This window comes from Neodothiora populina (assembly GCF_041146345.1).
Source record: "Neodothiora populina strain CPC 39397 chromosome Unknown canker_contig_17, whole genome shotgun sequence".
In the NCBI taxonomy this organism is placed as follows: Eukaryota; Fungi; Ascomycota; class Dothideomycetes; order Dothideales; family Dothioraceae; genus Neodothiora; species Neodothiora populina.
This window is the reverse complement of record NW_027191406.1, coordinates 1,318,296-1,338,326: the sequence shown is the minus strand read 5'-3', so window position 1 is coordinate 1,338,326 and position 20,031 is coordinate 1,318,296. Positions and strand designations below refer to the sequence as shown.

At 50.4% G+C, this 20,031-nt stretch overlaps 5 protein-coding genes across 5 annotated transcripts; 4 read left to right on the top strand and 1 right to left on the bottom strand.

Annotated features, from left to right (window-relative positions):
* Positions 1–2,781: 2,781 nt before the first annotated feature.
* Positions 2,782–3,768, top strand: AAFC00_004339 (uncharacterized protein; the record flags this gene model as incomplete). Its single annotated transcript, XM_069343969.1, has 3 exons — positions 2,782–2,923; positions 2,978–3,355; positions 3,410–3,768. 3 exons carry the CDS (start codon positions 2,782–2,784, stop codon positions 3,766–3,768), a joined length of 879 nt encoding a protein of 292 aa, XP_069202522.1.
* A 2,485-nt stretch (positions 3,769–6,253) lies between these two features.
* AAFC00_004338 (uncharacterized protein) lies at positions 6,254–8,320 on the top strand (the record flags this gene model as incomplete). Its single annotated transcript, XM_069343968.1, has 3 exons — positions 6,254–6,361; positions 6,457–8,234; positions 8,293–8,320. The coding sequence occupies 3 exons, from the start codon at positions 6,254–6,256 to the stop codon at positions 8,318–8,320; spliced, it is 1,914 nt and encodes a 637-aa protein (XP_069202521.1).
* A 2,104-nt stretch (positions 8,321–10,424) lies between these two features.
* On the top strand, positions 10,425–12,744 carry AAFC00_004337 (uncharacterized protein; the record flags this gene model as incomplete). Its single annotated transcript, XM_069343967.1, has 2 exons — positions 10,425–11,301; positions 11,360–12,744. 2 exons carry the CDS (start codon positions 10,425–10,427, stop codon positions 12,742–12,744), a joined length of 2,262 nt encoding a protein of 753 aa, XP_069202520.1.
* A 483-nt stretch (positions 12,745–13,227) lies between these two features.
* Positions 13,228–14,544, bottom strand: AAFC00_004336 (uncharacterized protein; the record flags this gene model as incomplete). Its single annotated transcript, XM_069343966.1, has 1 exon — positions 13,228–14,544. The coding sequence occupies one exon, from the start codon at positions 14,542–14,544 to the stop codon at positions 13,228–13,230; it is 1,317 nt and encodes a 438-aa protein (XP_069202519.1).
* Positions 14,545–15,217: 673 nt separating this feature from the next.
* On the top strand, positions 15,218–18,245 carry AAFC00_004335 (uncharacterized protein; the record flags this gene model as incomplete). The annotated part of the gene is made up of 2 exons (XM_069343965.1): positions 15,218–17,804; positions 17,860–18,245. The coding sequence occupies 2 exons, from the start codon at positions 15,218–15,220 to the stop codon at positions 18,243–18,245; spliced, it is 2,973 nt and encodes a 990-aa protein (XP_069202518.1).
* Positions 18,246–20,031: the final 1,786 nt, after the last annotated feature.

Here is a 20,031-nt window from a genome sequence, read left to right as displayed (position 1 = left end):
CCGCACTGCACCGTCTATTATCTCAGGCGGTGTGTTCTTCGACTAGATACTGGTATCGATGAAAGGTTCGCCAACGGTCGTATACCCAGGCATGGGCCCCAGGAAAGGGAAGCCTTGGGAGTAATATCCTAAGCATGACATCCTGATCCAATGGAGCAATCGTGGCAAGGCAGTCCTGAACTGACAAGAGCATGGTGTCATACCTTGAACATACTGAAGAGGAACGGGAATGGGGAATAGTGTAGTGCTGACGGTGGTAGATGCTCTCAGACCACCTCGTCCTGAGAGAACAGAGGGACAGGGCGATGGCATTGATTTATTGTCGGCTGAGATAGATCATGCATGGTGATGTACCTTGGCTAAAGTGCTATGTATGTATGTACATGGACTTGGCTAAAGTGTGAGCATGGGAAAGCACCTTGACTACAGTATTTCGCATATAACCGGGGTACGTGTATAAGACACCTTGAAATGCTAGATCTTGAAAGGTACAGTACAATACGCAGTACATACCGAAACCCTACCTTACCTTAATCAATACAAGACGTGGAGAAGAATCGAAACAAGCGTTTCTTCCAAGCATAGATCCACCTACCTTGTATTCCGTCCAATATCGATTGTCTGTTCATTTTGCCGCATCATCAAGACTCGTCATTACAATACGTGGACTGGCCATAATATGTACTGTAAAGCAAAGGAACAGTAAGGTAATGCGGCACGACTTTTAACTTTTCCAGAATCTCAGGGCTGTCCCGCATATCCCTTGTCGAAGCTCAAGGTACTTTGCAGCAAGCAGCGGCAGTGGTGAAAGTCAATCACCGTTTTGCTCTTGCCCCCGATGATCACACCCGCGTGGCAGATCTCGGACAAGGGGGTTCATTCGAGAAAAAGAATACCTTACCCACACTACTTCACTTGTACGGCATGGCTTGTGGATTTGGCTCAAGACATAGAAATTAGAGTTTGATGAACGTGTGTGTTCTCTGCTACTGTAGAGTCTCGAGACGGGCAGTCGTCAGGACAATCATCCCTATTGGTTCGGCGAGTTTGTCCGGCGCCTCTTGGATACTTGCGCAGGTGATCGTTCTGGATATATGCATCAACCGCAGGGCTCCTGTGCAGGAAAAGCCGGAGATAATCATGCGCAGAGTACTGTCGTTTGCAGCAGTTATTTCCATGCAACGCGCGGTACTGCACAGGAGACGGCAACGATGGACTTTCTTTCCGACCAAACCGTAGCCGTGGTGAAAGCGAGGAGACCGTTATCAAAGTGAGAAAACATATCGAAGATCCACAACATTCCCGTCCCGCAGTACTGTACAGTACATGTGAGTTTTGTGAATGGGGCTTCCACTCACGTTAAACAGGCTGCCGAGCGGTTGATATCGCTTCGCTTCTATGCACAAAAACCACCACATCAGCCACATACGCGGCGATAACAAGGTTCAGACCGAGCGTGGGTTTTATTCTTCGCAAGCCATGTGCTATGTAGTAGGGTATTGCAATTTCCCCACCGTCTCCTGTACAGTAGGAAGAAAAACAGGCTCAGTCTTCAGTCATTTCACAAAGTGAAGTCTGTGTGGTAGCTTTCAAGTCAATAACCGAGGCCAAGGCGGGCGGCTTGATAGATACCGTGTTCTCTATAGTCCTGGGCCCGGGCAAGAGATGTGATGTCTCGTCGCGGAAAAGCATATCTGGCATTGGCATCAAGGTGGTGCAATCATTCTCCGATATATCGACATACGATATCGTATACAACAGACATCAAGCTGCTGCGTGTTCTACATACCCAAAAAGAGCGAAACGGCTCCTGCGAAGAAGATGCAGTTGCTCGGGAGGTTGACGTTGGAACAATCGCAATGACAACGACCAACGGTTTGCCATGAGAGGGCGTCGCTGGCGGGCTTGAACTAAAAGGCAAAGAATGGGGCGCCAAGCTGTTTGACCGCAAGCCTGCCCTTACCTTACCCTTAACGATATTTACTTGTACCTGTACCGCCAAATGACGAATGCCTGTATTCGCACCTCGCACTGTCCATGCGATAAGTAATGTATTGCACCACGCGGCAAATACACACACATGCGCTATTGAATGGAGGGGGCTGTATCTGCAACAGTGCAGTATATCAAGTCGTCAGAGAACACGTCCCTGCTTTCAGCCACACAATCGAAAAGAAAAGACGATGATGCTGATGCGGCGCCACTTTACGCATGCCCAGATTACGCTCGTCGTGCCAAGTGTGATCACCAGAAAAAGGACGCGCAACGGGCATGCGCAGGGTTAGTGAAACGGACGCATCACTGGTCGACAGTTGAAACCGCCGTAACAGGGGCTTGGGAACACATGAGATACCCCGTACTGTGTAAAACAGAGCGAGGGCGGAGCTTTACTCGCCTTGCAATCAACAACTGCGCAGTCAGATCGGCCCCTCACAGAAAAAGGGATAACCGACTTTTTGTGTCTTGCCTGTCCCACTCCCGGGTACAAGAAAGCTAGTGTCTCCCGTCGACTATCACTCTCGTTTGGTACATGACCTTCATTCCTTGCCCTGCCAACTCTTTTTCTGTTTCCCAACTTTCTTCCTGCCGTCGATCAAGACTGCTCCACATCTCTCCTCAACCTCCTTCCTTGCTGGTCTAAATTCAACTTAGTCCCGCTGTCCACTCTTTACCGCCCGAACTGTATACCACTTTAATACGAGCCGACTTTGCTTGTTTACTTGTTCCAACTTTCATACGCTACATCTACAACTACGTCTAACCAGACAAACAACATTCACAATGGCTTACGCAAACATGCCCTACACGCCCAAGCCCATCACGGACATCTTCACTGCAGACACGGACATTGACCGCAGAAAGTGTGTGCGAACCGTCCCCATGAGAGTGCTTGCTCTCGGTCTTGGAAGAACTGGAACTGCTTGTATGTGTTTAGAGGAACCGCCTCACCGCTGCCTTGTACTGATTTGATGTTCAGCCCTTCGCACTGCCCTCAAGCAATTGGGCTTTGATGACTGCTATCACATGATGTCTGCATCTGTTGAAAACCCCCCTGACTGCCTAATGTGGCAGGATGCTTTCGCTGCCAAGTACGACGGTGTCGGTACTTTTGGTCGCGAGCAATGGGACCAACTCCTCGGACACTGCCAGGCTGTGTGCGATTGGCCCGCCGTTGCATTCGCCAAAGAACTGATCGAAGCCTACCCTGAGGCAAAGGTCCTTGTAACTGGCCGTGACGTTGATTCATGGCACGCATCGACCATGAAGACTGTCGATTGGCGCGCCAATGACCCAGAGCTCAAGGCCGTGGCCAAATTTGATTGGGGAGCTGGCCTCTACCAACCAATGCTCAAGAGTGAGTTTTACCGCAAAGTCTACCATCTGGAGCGCAACTGACATGTCACTGCAGAGTTCTGGGACGTCTTCTTTGGTGGTGATTTCGAGAAAAACGGCAAGCAAAAGTACATTGATTACTACGACGAGATCCGGGCAATGGTTCCCAAGGACAGATTGCTTGAATACAAGATGGGCGAGGGCTGGAAGCCTCTATGTGACTTCCTCGAGGTTCCTGTTCCAGAGGGCGTCAAATTCCCTCGAACCAACGACACCGATGGATTTGTCGACCGATGCCGCGCTCGCAACCGCGCCCAGATGATGAACGTCGCCTTCCGCTGCCTTGTGGTCGGTGGCTCAGTCGCTGCCACCGCCTTCTCGGCCGCCATGACCATTCGCCGGTTCATCGGCTCAAGGGGCTCCCTGCTCGCCTGAACAACTCTTCAACTGCATATTTCATTTTCAACTTTCATCGAGCGCGTCAAGGGATGACTCTGGACGATGAGTCTAAATCGGCGAACGTGGCGTTTTTGGGTAAAGTGTAAACGAGCACCGGAAAGGCAACACTAATGCCGTCTTGGGGATTTTCATCAATGGGTTTAAAGGCTTCGGATACGGGTTACATTATCGCACGCAAGGTCAAATAGTTCCGGCCTCAGGCGTTTTCTCTTTTTTGTTTAGGCCTTCGCTCCATCGGCACGGCTATCGTTTGCTTCAACAGTTACATGAAGAAAAGTCCAACACGCTCATCGCGATCATCCACACATTCAAAAGTACAACGTATAAGAAGCAAGACTATCTGCAACAAAACCTGCCTTGTGTGTTAATATTTCTCACACACCCTTTCGATGCGCCTGTTAGGGGAATCATTATGATCCACACAAATCTATTATCTTTATCTTTCCGCTAAACTGCATATACTTGCTCACACACGCCACACTCTCTCTCCTTGATCTGTGATGTTCCGGCTTGGTTCAGACGATCATACTGCATTGGACTTCTCTTACAAGCAAACAGCATACTGTGATACAGCGGATGAGACACGGTTTGACTATCAAGCGAATTGCACAGCGGTGTTTCAGGAGCCCCAAAAATCCCCACCGCTTGACTAAGTCCTGTGCTGCGATATATTGCTGGTGACGAGGGTTTCCCTCCGCGGAGTGCAGGACAGAAATGAAACACCCTCATTGAGATGGTAGTCAATTTACCTTACCGTACCAATCTCTCCAATATTACATGACATGCAGCCACCCGCATTGATGCTCACCCAAGATCATTCCTTTCCCAATCCCATCTTATCTAAAACTGTCGATGCGTGCGCTGACGCGTGTCGCAATAGCCTCCCCAGTCACTCCTCATTCATCCATTTTTCATTATGGATGCCGATTTCGGTAATTCCATCGACTACCAGCATGGGTTCCACTTTCAGCCTCCCTCTCTGCCTGCTTTTGTTATACTCATTGTCCAGTGATGCTTACCAGGTTACAGCCACCGGGACAGCGATCTTCTATGCGGTGTAGACTTTTGCTCCGCCAACCAGCCTGAGAAAGACGACAATAGTGGAGTTTCCGCCTGGTTCCTTAGGCAGCTGAGAGTGATACCGCGTAGTACAGCATGTCATCTCTAGGACCATACGTAATCGCTCATTGATGGTTCGAGTGGTGGCCGGCCAATGACGCGGGTGATAGCGAGGGCTCGATATGTTTTATCGACTGATTCGATACTGATCGGCTTCACTGCCCCTCCACGGACAGCGTCTCACGGGGTTTGTTTACCATCAATGAGCATGCACTGACGCCTTGTCGCCCGGAGATAGTGGAGGCGGGACGTGTGATATGCAAGGCTAGATTAGGCCTGAGCTTTCATACTAGATGGCGATGATATACACTTTTCCGGTGGAGATCCTTGGTGTTGGTCGTCGGGACAGTAGCACAGTCTGTCGCAGCTCTGCTTCGCCTGCACCTATCAATTGATTTGATCCACAAGAGCTATAGTTCTGTCGCAGAAGGTATCTGCAAAGCGACTAGTCACATATATTACCACTCCATGTCAAAGTGTCTTCCCTGGTGTCGGCAAGAAGGTGAACCAATCAAGGGTTGATTATAGGGTCGACGACTAGGTACGCTGCCTCACGCCGCTTTGACACTTGCGCCGCCGGTCGATTTCGACAATGACTCGTCATTACCAAAATCCACAGACCGTGCTCGAGGGCCATGCTTCGACGATCCAATGTCGAAAGAGAAGCAGAGAACGCGCGTGTATTCCGAACCGCATCAATCCCCGCATGTCTTCGTTGTTTGTTTCATCTGTACAGGGAAAATCTGCGCCTGTCAGTGTTACTCCTCGTCCGGTCGTTGTTCATGAGCAGCCCGGATACGAGCACATGGTGTGTATATCCTGATGTCAGGTGCTCCTTATACATAGTAGCAAAGACACATTAGTAGGTCACTCGCCCTAGAATCGCATTATCCTAAATGACCTTGAATCATGCAAAAATACTTGTATGTAGCGATGGGCGCATCAAATGTTTGAAGTCCCGCCACCAGCCACCGGCGCCGCCTCCTTCTCGAACATAAGGGGGGCCGCGTAGTGTATCAGATTAAACCCCTTATCCTTGGCGTTGACTTACCTTATTGTGCAGCATCCACTCATCATTCATGATCGCTTGTGGTCGACAAAACGGATACATATGGAAACGGTTTGATGCAGAAGCTGGACCTTCTTTCCCCCTCCCCTTTTGGTTTCCGTCTGCTTGTGCTGTTTCTTCTCTTCTTCATCGTTGGATACGAATCTACAACTCTCTTGATCCACGACATAGCATTGCATACATATAAGCAACCGAAGCTTCAGTCTCGAAGGCCAAGAGTGCACCTCGGCTTCCATTGTTTTCCTAGTGATTCATTTCTTTAATACTGTCGCTATGGCAAGATCTTCATTCCTCGGATTAATATCGTCAGCTGCGCTTCTGCTACAGGTAGCATCTGGCCAGCTTAATAATGACACAAGTCCTACACATCAATTCAAGTCGGTATGTCTATAGACTTGCCTTGAACGCAGCCAGCATCAAGTTCTTGGCGAGACGACGCCATGGGTAACCACCCAGCTGACCGTACCTTGCTGCAGAGACCGGACTTACATTCACCGATCGTTGAGATAGATTTACTACGGCCAGAACTTGTTGCGCCAGGTTATATTTTTGTCGCGCCTTACCGAAATGTGGATCCGGGTCCATACATCTACGACAACTATGGAAATCTTGTCTGGTCGGGAGCCGGATCAAGTGGACCAAAAACAGCACATGCGCCGCATACATGTGTCTACAAAGGCGAGGAGCATCTTTGCTACTTCCAAGGAGAACAACACCAAGGCTTTGCCAGAGGTCATGGTGTGATCATGGACAACCATTATCGCATTGTCAAGACAGTGGAAGCTTCGGGCGCTGGAGCTTCCAGTGATATGCATGAGTTCAGAATTACTCCATATTCAGACAGCAAGACTGCGCTCATGACTGTCTATCAACCGCGCATGTACGATCTCACCACTAACCCGAGATATCGAATCAAGGGTGGCATAGGTTGGATTGTAGAGGGTGTTTTCCAAGAAATTGAGATAGACACCGGCCGTGTCGTCTTCGAGTGGAGGAGTGCAGACCATCTTGATCCAAGTCTTGGCTACACCATGCCGGCAACGACTGATACTTCCGGAGATGGTCTCACAGAGAACACGCCTTGGGATTATTTCCATATCAACTCGATTGACAAAAACGAGGAGGGCGACTACCTGATCTCCGCACGACACATGGCAGCTATTTACAAGCTCTCCGGCAAGGACGGCAGCGTCTTGTGGGAGCTCGGTGGAGCAAACCCAACCTTTGAGCAGACAAACTTCAACTTCTCGTCTCAGCACCACGCTCGCTGGCTCAATGAGAATGGAACCCACACCACCTTGACATTCTACGACAATGCCAGCAACGGAGTGAATATCACTGATAAGTACTCCCGAGGATACTTTATCACTATTGACCACGTCGCGAGGACCGCCACTGCATTCAAGGCCTATGATGCCCCTGAGCCGGAAGGTGGGCTTCTTTCTGGATCGCAGGGTAACATCCAGCTTCTTCCCAACGGTAATGTTCATATCGGCTGGGGAGAGCATGCACACTACTCAGAACACACGGCGGATGGATCAGCTGTCATGTATGCAAAGGTCGCACATCGCGCTAGTAATGTTATGATTTACCGATCATACAAATTCCCCTGGATTGGACAGCCTCTAACAAAGCCTGCGTTGTGGACCTACTCGCGCACCGGAGATGATGCTTCTGGCATGGTGTTTTACGTATCCTGGAATGGGGCTACCGAGGTTGACTCGTGGAACTTCTACGCCTCAGGGAACGCGGCTGGCCCGTTTTCCCTTGTGGGCAACGCGAAGAAAGACGGATTCGAGACAGTCGCGCGGTACATGAATGTCACGGGCTGGGCGTTTGCAGAGGCGTTAGACGTGGAGGGTGTAGCACTCGAACGTAGCGTTATCGCAAAGACATTCCTTCCCAGTCAAGGTCTGCGTGAACACTGCACGGACTGGGGCTGCGGAAAGGCCGAACACGCTGGCGAACTCGACGAGATGGACTTTGGTCTGCTCGAGACTTATCCGGAGCTACAAAGCCCCAATCGCGGCTACAACACTGCGCAGTACTATGCCGAATTGGACCCGGTCGAGCCCCGGCCTGGACAGGGCCCTGAGGAGCAAGATATCGAAACAGGAGGCTCGGCGATTCTGCTCATCGGTGCCATGGCCACGGTGTTCCTTGCGATCATGGGATTATTCATGGCACGGAGGCAGGTGGCAGCAAGTATTTCTCCTCTCAGAGAAGCTTGCGCGAACAGCCGCCTGTTCGGCAAGTACGCCAAAGTCAACAACATGGAAAAGTACTCAGACCATTACTGAGAGCATCGCTAGGGACTTCCCTTTTGTCAAATCTGATTGATTCAGCGTCGGGGGATATGCATATGGCACGGGGCGCAAGAATGGGGGCTGGTTTTCCTAAAGTCTGTTGCCATAGAGAGTGAGAAGAGGAAGAGGAAGAAGAAAGAGATAAGAGGAGGCGACAAACAATGTCGAGCGATTTCGAGGAGGAGTTTTGTTTTCCTTATCATGCCAAAATACCCGCGGGGATCGTATTCCCTTTTTACTACTATACCACAAAACTACTACTAGACAGAGATCATATTCTGGTAAATATATTCATGACAAGAGCATTTCATCACCTATTTATCGAGTGCCATTATCACGTCAAAACGACATAAACCACAGCACTGCAAGCCGCAGCCGCTACTAGAGGCTCCACTACGAAGCTGTCATACATTGATACCCCACCAACCTAGAAATATAGACCACACTGTCTTAATCACTAGCCACTCCATTGCGCACCCAAGCAACGCTCCTCTCATAACAGAACACCTTGGTCTCCTGATAAGGCACAAGAAGAAGGAACAGACGGATGCCAAGATTCAATAGTGAAAGCCCCCTCGCTCAGCTCACTCTCAGCAGACGCTCCACAAAGGGGAAGGGGATGGGATGCCAAGAGGAAAGATGCCGAATTCACCGAAGTACAGCGGCCATTCATTCATAACCTGGGGGAAGGTACAGTACAGGAAGGGAAAAAACTCGCGTTCGCGTTACCTTGGTCTATCATACATCAGCTCACATCAATTATGTCAGTTCGGGTTGTGCAATACCATGCCGCACCGCATGGACAACGTAAGCCAAAGCAAGAATGCGTAGGGTAGGGTAGGCTAGGGTAGGTGATTCGGCCAAAACTCCCGTTGTTCGCTCAAGAAAGCCGCTGCGATCACGCCAATGCCGCGGTTTGTTTTGTGGTTCTAACAGTGCGCTTGCGTTGTGGGTACTCACTTGCGCTTGCGGTGGGGTTGTTCTCTCGTTGCTGTGCTACTGGGGGTTCTTAATAAGTCGCTCTTTGGACAAGTAAACAATGGAGATCTTGGGAGGGAGTGCACTGCTACTTTGTGTTGTATGGGTCACTGTTGTGATACTGCTCTTAGGGAGTGTAGATCGTGTTTCTTGTGAGCTATCGCTTGGTGCCGAAACTGGGCATGTCGTCATGCAATTGGACTTGTAAGATAGCTTGTATGGCTACTCGAAGACATTGGTATAGGTCTTTCTGCCATGAGGTCTCTCTTGCCACTGCACATATGTGTGTACAGTACTCCGTATATCACCCATTTCAAGACCTCGTCTCGGGCGTCCGAACGTTGTCGGCTCCTGTACAGTAAGCTCCGCCAGACTAGAAACGTGGTTCTGATAGGATTCGCGGCTTTCAGTAGGGCACGACCACATTGACTTACGACGCAATTGTCGACAACGGTAATAGGAGGAGAGGTGGGCAGGATGAGTTGTGCTACCAAGAAAGTAGGTTTAGGCTGGCACAGTATAAGTGGCGCCCCACCAGAGATAGTACAGCCTACCTTACCTACTCTAAACATCTACCGATCACCTCATCTTTGCTTGCGTGCGCACATACATGTACTACATGCACGATGGCCGGCCGGCAGGTGAAGTAAATAGAGTAGTGCCACTTACAGAAGAGGCCACAGCAGGCGCGCGTGGACGCAGCGGACCGTGCATATAGCTAAAGTTGCCCTGATGCTAGTGCCGTTCGTGCACACACGCATCACATCTGCTCCCGGCTTCTCTTCATCAAATGTCACAGAGTGGCCGGCTTGACGAAGACTTCAAACGCGGCCTGCTCTTGGCAAAGGCAAAGGGAACTGGAAGAGTGGGTGTTTTGTATTATCGTAGGTGTCTGTTCTTCTTCTCTCCGACGAGGGCAGAGTTGTTGTTGATCCACTGTGTTTCTCTTTTTCTTTTCTTTTCTGTCAATCAATAGTCGTATTTCTTCTCCAGTCTCTCTTTCTCGCTAGTTATTTTTCTTTCTTGTCTTTATGCGAGTACACTTAGGCTCGCTTGGAAAAACGCTCCCGGTGTTCTCCATTCGCTGCATTAGACTTGTCTCTTCTCTCGTATTTCCCCGCAGATAAGCTATCTCTTTTAGGGTTCATCGAGCCACGAGGATGCATCGTCACCAGAATTCAAAGCATCTTCGCCAACGTCACGGTTCAGACACGCTGCGACTGCAACCTTTTGAACGTGGGTCTACAGGTTCTCCATATAACTCTCCGTATAGAGAAGACGAAGAAGGCGGCGCTTTTTTCTCGGACGTGTCCACCACAGGAAACAATACTCCTCGCACGCTGGAGGCAGGCAAGGGAAGCAAAGGCGGGTTTCCACAAATTATAGAGCCTGAAAAGTACAAATCACAGGCACCCAAGTACGACGGCAACCTTACAGGAATCTCAATACCACCTGGGCGCAAGCCTTCGCTGACTCCCTGGACTTCCTCGGCGCGGCTCCCCGAAGGCGCGGGGACACCACATCCTGATTCAGAACATGTAGTGACATTCCCGCCGCCATCGCCGACATGGTGGAATATGCCAAAGAAGGGCCAATTGGCTATCTTGTCCATGTCGCGCTTTGTGGATTTTTTCCAGATGGCGGCCATCCAGACGTACATGGTGCATCAGCTCAAGTCGTTTGACCCGTCCCTGCCTGACAGTGTTATCTCTCACCAGGCTGGTCTGCTACAAGGCGCATTCACCGCTGCGCAAATCATTACATCGATATTATGGGGACGAGCAGCCGATCAGCCAGGTGTGGGGAGGAAGCTCGTTCTGAACATTGGACTCATCGGGACTGGTGTTGGATGCATCGGCGTGGGCTTCAGCTCAAGTTTTCACCAGGCGGTGGCATGGAGAGTACTCAGCGGCGCCATAAACGGTACTGTGGGAGCCGCAAGGACAATGGTCGCGGAAACTGTAGACAAGCGATGGCATCCCCGCGCCTTTCTTCTTCTGCCTGCCGCGTTCAACGTCGCGAATGTTGCAGGACCCAGTAGGCTTAATTTCCCATGACCCTCTTCGAGATCTAAGACTGACATCTCGAATTGCAGTACTGAGTGGTCTCCTCACGGATCCCGTCACTTCGTATCCGCAGTTGTTCGGACCCAATTCGACTTTCGGTGGTCCTGACGGCGTCAAATGGATGGAGAAGTACCCTTATGCGCTTTGTAATCTCCTGCCTACCATTTTGCTATGGGCAGAAGCCGCGCTTTGCATCTTCTTCCTCGACGAAACACTAAAAGGATTCCGCGCAGTTGATGTCAGCAATTTCAATCCTATCCGCCTAGCGAAAGCTGCGGTGTCCTCTGTCAGTGGAATGAAAGAGAAAAGCTATAGACTTGTGAACGACACAGCAATGTCAAGACGGGGCCTGCTTTCGCATACAACTGACGATGCAAGAGAAGGAAGTGTCGAACTCGACAGATTGGCAGAAGACGGCAAGAGCCACGACAGGCCCGTTTCTCGTCTTCCTTTCCGTAGAGTGTGGACGAGCAACGTATGCTGGACTCTCCTCAGCATCGCCGTCTTTGATTTCCACATGGGCGCCTTCAGCACTCTCTGGATCCTCTTCCTCTCTGCCGCTCGCGAGTACAGCCCAAGTGCCCCTGAACAAGAAGCTCCGCACAAAGCACTCGCTCGCTCTGCCTTCAAGTTCTCTGGCGGTCTCGCATTCCCACCCCATACCATTGGTTTCGCAATGGCAATTATAGGCTTCGTGGGAATCATCCTTCAATTCCTTTTATACCCTCGGGCAAACGCTCGCTTCGGCCTCATGCGCTGTTTCCGCGGATCTCTGTTTTTATTCCCTCTGGCTTATTTTCTTGCGCCGTACATATCCCTCATGCCTTCTTCATCCGAATCTCCGAATCCAGCTTCAGGCTTCTGGGTCTGGCTTGGTATAGCCATGGTTGTCCTGTTGCAGGTTGCAGCGCGCACGTTTGCGCTACCCGCCTCGATCATCTTGCTCAACAACGCATCTCCTCACCCTTCAGTACTTGCTACCATCCACGGTCTGGGCCAAGCAGACTCGGCAACTTTCAGAACAATTGGTCCAATTGTGTCGAGTTACTGGTTCGGAACGTGGCTCGACAGAGGTGTTGTGGGTATGGCGTGGTGGTACGTTGCTGCTATCAGCGCTATCGGCACTGCGGCGAGTTTCAAAGTGCGTAACGGTACTGGTCACGAGATCATCCTGCCCGGTGACGAGGACAAGGCTGGTGGCAGTGGCAGTGGCGGAGGCTCCGGTGGCGGTCGTGGTAGTGGCGAGGACAATAACGAGAATGCGGACAATGCTAGTCACCAGTACCATCTGGAACAGCAAGAACAACTTCTACGGCATCACACCCACCATCACCATGACCAGCAACAAGAGCAGAATGAAGAGGGCTACAGTGGCGTCAAGGGGCTGGGTATCTTGAGATCAGCTACTTCATAGTCTTTTCTGATTTTTTATCTTCTTGTTCTTCGTCTTCTTACCAATGTTTTTAAGTCATTCAAAAGCGTCTTCTTTCTTCCCTTTATGTTTTCTTTCTTGTGTCGTCTTAGACAGAAAAGAGTGTATGCGATAAGGCAAATAATACAAAAGTCAACAAGAGACACTAAAAGGGGCGACAATGATGAGGTTTCTCTCTATCCGGAGACACAGGGGTGTCACAACCGCAAAAAAGCCATGTGTAATCAGCTTTAGCATTCAATATCCAAGTAAAATGCTTCGAGTCACATCGAATTGGTCGTCACGTAAATGGTATCTATCATCACCCTTGAGAGATATGTCCCCTCCCACCGTCGATTAGCCTGTGCTATCCGCCAACCATATCCACAAAACCGTCCTTCGCCCAATTATGTACCATGTGATTTATTCACAGTCATGAAAAGGAGAACATCATGTTTCGCGCGCAGCCAATACCCTACCACCACCCTATAGGAACTTCTGCGTCAGTTCATTGAAGTGACCACGTAGACCGCGGTGCGCGGGCTTACCGCCAGGAATCGGAGGCGGCGTTTGCGCTGCCTGTCCTGACTGCTGCTGTTGCATACTTGGCTTATTCGCCGGGATTGGCGGAGGCTGTGATTGTTGCTGTGATTGCTGCTGTTGCCGAGGCGCAGCTTCATCCCCACCACCCCCTCTGCCACCGACGACGACTCTGAATAGAGTAGGAGCACCGCCATTGACCTTTCCACTCTGATCGTCTCCTCCGTCCGGCTGCACGTCGTCGTACGCGAACGCGTAACCCTTGCCGTCCTTCTGGCACTCGTGCACGATACGCGCGTAGTGGTTCGTCGGGTCCTCCTTGAAGAAAGTACGCGGATGCGAAGGATGCTCCGTCTCGCACAGCAGAGTCGAACGCACAAAAGCAGCCGCCAGACGGGGGATGATGGCGTTTCTGGTCGCCAAGGGGCCCGTCGTGAAGGGGCCACTGTTGCAGCCTAGGATGTCCGCTGTGTTGGGTTTGGAGAAGGCTTCGTCGCCGATGACGAATTCGTCTTTGTGGTTTATGCGTCCTTGCAGGACACCGGGTCCGGCTTGGGTGTCGATCCTGCAGGTGTCGTGACGGTATTTTTGCCACACTTTCTCAACGTAAGGCTCAAAGTACCCGTCGAAAGATGCGCCGACTGCGTTTCCGTGGGTTGAATTCAGTGCGCGTAGGCTGCGGCCCTCGTGCTGGACGACGAGTTTGTCCCATGGTCTGCCGTCTCTGGAAGCCTGCGCTCGGAGGGCATCGCAGATTCGATCGAGACCGTCGGGGCCCATGCCAGCTACTCTCTCTACTGAGCCATCTGCGTTCTCGAGTGATATGGCAATGGGTAGACGAGGCACGAAATCGACATAACTTATGTTTGCGTAGAGTTGGTCATTGTTCAACGTGAATTCACAGAAGCCAAAGTCCACGTGAGCATTTGGATCACTTGGGTTGAGGACAGATGGTTCTACAAGAGCTGGGCCAGGGTTCAGCAGGAAAGTAAGTTTGCCGTTGACACTGAACCACAGACGACCACCAGCGATCTGAGGAATTGTAATGTTGATTGTGTTGCCGGACGGACCGAGGGGAATAGCACAGTCTTCCGCAAGCGGCTGAAGAATCGTGGATGGTGAGGAGGGAAAGTAGAGATCTCTTCCATTCGCTTTCATGAGACATCGCTGACCATTGTGCTGGATAGCGATGCCAGAGACGTAGGCGTAGACTTCATTAGAGTCGGTTGTGTTTGTGATTGCGAATTGTAGAGAGTCAGGCATCTTTGATATATATATCGTCACACAGAATATGATGCTGTCACAATAGAAATGGAAGAGAGGAAAAAAATAAAATGAACACTTCGCCTACGCTCGAAATTGCACGATATATATAGCATTTAGCTCAGCCAACCTGGAGTTGGAGTGATCTTGAGGTGTCTTGGGTGACGTCGTCGCAGCCAACTTTACTGCTCATCTACCCTGCATGTAATATTAGATGAAACATAACTCAACGGAAAGGGACCTGTGACCGCCTATTGGCAAGTCGACATAATCTGACGAGACCTGCGTCTGAGGGTGTATCACAATATGCTGGCAAGATAGGTGTAGTTCCCAACTACCAACATAGCATATTGCATGTGGAAACAAATAGTGAGGTTTTACCTTCAATAGTGGTGGTTCTCTTCCGCGCCGTGCCAAGCCTCCGCAGTCACACGCGAGATGCTGCTTAGGCGGGCATCAAAAAGTCAACCGCAGACTCAACGTGGCGTGCATTATATCCTGTTACCTGTGAAACACTGCTTTCGTCGCGGCGCAGGTAGAATTGACGACTGGTGTTATCAGTCTGCACCGGAGTGGGAGAGTGATCAAGGCAGGCCAGGACTTGTGTAGATACAAGAGAAAAAAATTCAACTGCGCTTCGAGAGACCTTTGCGTCAACCAGACGATATCGACCATGGTCGTAAAGAGAAGCTTCCATGTCGACGATGTCGTCGCTTTCAAGACTGGCGAGACAGTGGATGCGGTAGGTTATATCGATCGCACTCATGCAGACGTCGAATCTCACGATCCACTACCGGGAGAATCCTACGGTATGAAGATTCATCGATCGAAATCCTTGTCGCGGGAGGCATACAAGCAATTCATGAGAGATGGCATACCTCCCAAGGGGTTTGTTCTGGTCCAGTGGCAGACTCATCCGAAGACCGAGCTAGTGGCGGAAAAATTGTTAGAATTGCTTGACCGCGCATTCTTAGTCGGCGATATTGTCAAGCGCGATGATGACGACGAGACGATGGCAGGGACGGTCGTCAGTGTACGGAAAAACTGTACATTACTACCCATGTGTGAGGCAAAGGAGCTGAAAAGTGGCAAGTCGTTGAGGGCGGCGTGGCTCCCTTCCCCTCTTGACGATGAGCCGCCTTTGCTTGAACTGGTCAACGAGGGATCAGTCTTACAAGACATCCCTGCCAGTGAGCTCAAACTCGTACACGAATACAATCAAGGTGACCTCGTCATTTACAAGAATTGGTTCGGACGTATCAGGGAATGCTTCGACGAAATTACCGTACGGTTGTCCGACAATGGCGTAGTAACCTTGAAGACCGAACTCGATGTAGAACCCCTTAACGGTGATCCCGGCGAGCGATTGAGTGTTGGCTCTCTCATCAAGACGAAAAAGGGAAGTCTCAGAACGGGGATTTGGCGGTTCGGAGCGTACAACCCAAATGTCACACCTGTTGGCGTGGTAGTCGATGTCAAAACCCAGGAATGTCAGGTCGATTGGCTTCAACCCAAGATTACCAAGGCCTTATTGTCAGAAGAAGATGTGCTAGCTCACACACATACTATGCCAGAAGTCGTCATTGCCCAGGACGAGTTGGAGTCCGGTAATGTTTGCATATATGACCTGACACGACATCCTCAAGCTTTAGACACGAGCCCTACAAAGATCACATCTGACCCTGAGCTACAAGGTGGCATACGGGTACGATTTGGAGATGTAGCAGGAGCAAGTGTCAAGTATGATGGAAGTACGGCCCACGGCAAATTAGAGAGAGTGGATCGTAGAGACACGCTTGGCTACGACATGAATGTTTTTACAGTAATGAACACCTTAACCAAGGTAGACGTACAGTGGACCGACCTTACAATTACGACCGAGCTGGCCACGACGTTAGTGCCAGACTTTGCGGTTGACGACGAAGATGCCGTATTTCCAGGAGACATCGTTTGTACCAATGACCACAAACTCGACGACCTACACTCGACGATCAGGCCTTCTCAAGTCGGGGTGGTACAACAAGTGAACAACATCGACAGAATTGCGCGCGTGAAATGGTCAACAAACCACACTTTATCGTTTCTGGAGACGACCTACGCCACACATTTGCCAGAGAGTGTGGTAGGGAAATTACAAGAAGAGAGCGAGGAAGTCAGCTTCTACGACATTACCGCACCCGAATGCATAAATCGACGACGAGGAGACTTTGTACACGTGCCTGAATCAATGCTTCCGGATGTCGAGTTGATTGGAATTACTTGGCTCGGCGAGATAGTGGATGTAACGCCTCAAGGGCGAGCATGCATTCGGCTTGGAGCAGCCGAGCCCGTGAAGGAAATAGAGATTCCTACCGAAAGTACTATCCTTGCCCTCAGGAGTGCCGACTTGGACGACGTAGGGGGCGACTATTCTGACATGGAAGGGGATGCTATGAGTTTGAGCTCTGATGACTTGGATGAATTGGATGGTGAAAATTATGACATGGATGATGATGTTGGACAATGGTTTGTAGCTGGGCAACCAGGCATGCCGGTCGACGACGAAGACGACTCATGGAGCACGGCAAGCGAGAACGAAGATGAAAATGCTGGCAATGAAGACATGGATATGGGATCAGATGAACCTATGAACTCGGCACCATCAAACGACACATCGGCGCCTCTTAAAACCGCAACGGCCGCGGTACTTCCTCTAATAGCTACTGCTACCACCACACCGCCAAAAGCTACCGTGGAGGAAATGAACATATCTTCCTTCCCTGGTTCTCCAATGGTGTACGAGATCTTGGATAGTCCTGTACCCGCAAATCATCCCATTGCGACGCTAACCACAGGTGCGAATACCGCTAAGCTGAAGTCTATACAGAAAGAGCATAAGATCCTGCGCTCTCCGAATGCTCTTCCTCCAGGCATCTTTGTTCGTACTTGGGAGTCCCGTCTCGATCTCATCCGCGTCTTGTTCATTGGGCCCGTAGGAACACCATACGAGTATGCGCCCTTTATTGTGGATCTCTACCTTTCACCTACCTTTCCGAGTGAGCCTCCTAAGGCGCACTTCCACAGCTGGACTAGTGAGGGCACTGGCATGCAGGGGCGTGTAAATCCTAATTTGTACGAAGATGGCAAGATTTGTCTGAGTTTACTAGGAACATGGTCTGGCGACGACGCCAAAGGCGAAGGCTGGGTATCCGGGAAAAGTACGATCCTTCAGCTACTGGTTTCAATCCTTGGCCTGGTGCTAGTTAAAGAACCTTACTACAGTAAGTCCTGTCAATTTTGCATGATCTGGGTCACCCGACTAATAACGCATTCTAGATGAAGCCGGTTATGAGCCTCTGCAAGGTCTCTCGTCTTCACGACACTCGAGCTCAGTCTATACCGAGAGGACATACCTACGTGCACGCGCGTTCCTCATATCTCCGCTGAGCTCCCTGATTCGGGCGAAGGGACATAGCGAAACAGCGAATCTACCACCAGGCGTGAAAGGCTTCGAAGACGTGTTGCGATGGCTTTATGTAGCAGCCTCAGGACCAACACTTCTAGATAAAGCGATTGTGTCGGCAAAGACAATACTCATTAACAGCGATGTTGCGGGGGTAGAAAAGGATGGGCTGTCCGCTGTCAGCAAGGGAGCAGCGTTGTTGTTGAAAAGGGTACTTGGCAGACTCGAAGCCCTGAAGCAACAGTCTTCTACAGGCTAGGTGGACAAGACCATGTCGAAGGCTTCTCGAACTCATTCCGACGTCTAGTACAAGCAGCGTAGAAGCCGACATTTAGGTACGATTGTATACATATGTATGAAGTGCGTGATGTAATCATTGTGCCTGACGGCACAAGCCATAGGACACAATGATTGTCTACATATCTCGCCGCTCCACGTTCACAATTGTCTGTAAAGAAGCGAAAACAACTACAAAGATGACGATTGGCATGTCGCTTGATGGATGCCTCTTTCTGTCCATGATCTACTGTACTTTACTTGGTCCCATAGCAATATCTTGCTATCTCCGGAGATGAATTTAAGATTTCCCTATTCGGAAGTCCACTTGCAGATCGTAGAATCATCCCGCAGCATCGATCAAGAGGGTCAGAGAGTGTTGCCAGCATCGGAAAATTCGGTTGGATAAAGAGGTAATGGGTGGAGTCGACAGCGAAGAAGATCACTTTGCTACCTTCAAAAATCTTCGTTTGTGCGCATAGTCTAGCCATCACATAACAACAGATATAGTCAAGTCCATGGCCGAAATTTGAGCAGTGCAAGTATTGCGTCTATACGATGCATTCGAGCTCTATAGCTATGCGACAACAGCCACTTTCACCGCTTCGCGACAATGAATAGACTGCTTCGTCGCCGCGAACTTTGCGACCGTACTACTTGTAGACCATAGGCTCGCAAATCTTCCGTGAGTCGGATCGCGCGTTCTTTGTGATCTTACGCCAATTGAGCCTTGAACAGGAATTGTCATTCGAAGGCTGGGTTTAGAGCACTTTGAGCTGACGCGTCGGAGATGCTACCAGCTGACGACATAAAATAATTCTCTTCATAGAGCCAAGTCGACGTGTATCAATGGCTTGGATTCAAGACAAGTGGGCGACTCATCGAATGACTTGTCGCTTGAAGGAGCCGCGACAGGTATCACGCTACAGGGCTCTGAACGTGAGGTACAGAAGACATGTAGGTACGAGAACATGAATGCGAATATGTTCAAGATACGAGTTGGTGCGTTCACGGGCGTTGTGGTGGTGTTTTCGACTGTGGAGGCGAAACAGCGCTAACAGCTAACTTGCATTCGCAGCGGCGCCTGTCAGTGTCAGGAGACGACGCGGTCAAACTCAAATCTGGCAATTGTCTCTGGCCTTTGGGCGGAGGCATTGCTTGCAGCGCCACCGGCAACTGCGGCGCTCGAATTGTTCCTGATTGGCATGTCGCGAGACGAATTCATAACAGCATGAAGATGTGGCAAGACCCTTCTTTGCCTAGGCTATTCACTCATGCGGCGAGCTCGAAACGCTCACGGTCCTCATTAGGCAGACCTACTAACGGCACAGGAAGTACGCGGATGGACGCCGTCGATTACTATCAACCATCAGAAGTAGTCCACGATGCGGAGATGCGCATTACCTGCTAAGCACAGCTTCGATCTTGGATATATTTACACGAATTATCTGATCAGATCCGCGACTTTTGGGAAGTTATAGGGAGACGTTTCCATGTGCTTCGTCCGTCCCCTGTACGAAAATAATATCGCCCATTCCGATCGAATGGGCCCGTCTAGAACTCAAGCACATGCTGTTGCTGCACGCGCTAACACCACGGCTTCAGTGCGCGACTAATACTATCACCGATCTCTCTCTCACTCGGAACCGCCAGCTTTTCCTCTCGTTTTTTCTGCTTTCACTCGTGAATTGTGACGAGCCACTACACAGTCCCCACGTGGCTTCTTGTCTTTGTTGTCGCGAACCGGTAAGCTGTCTTGTGAGGTTTCT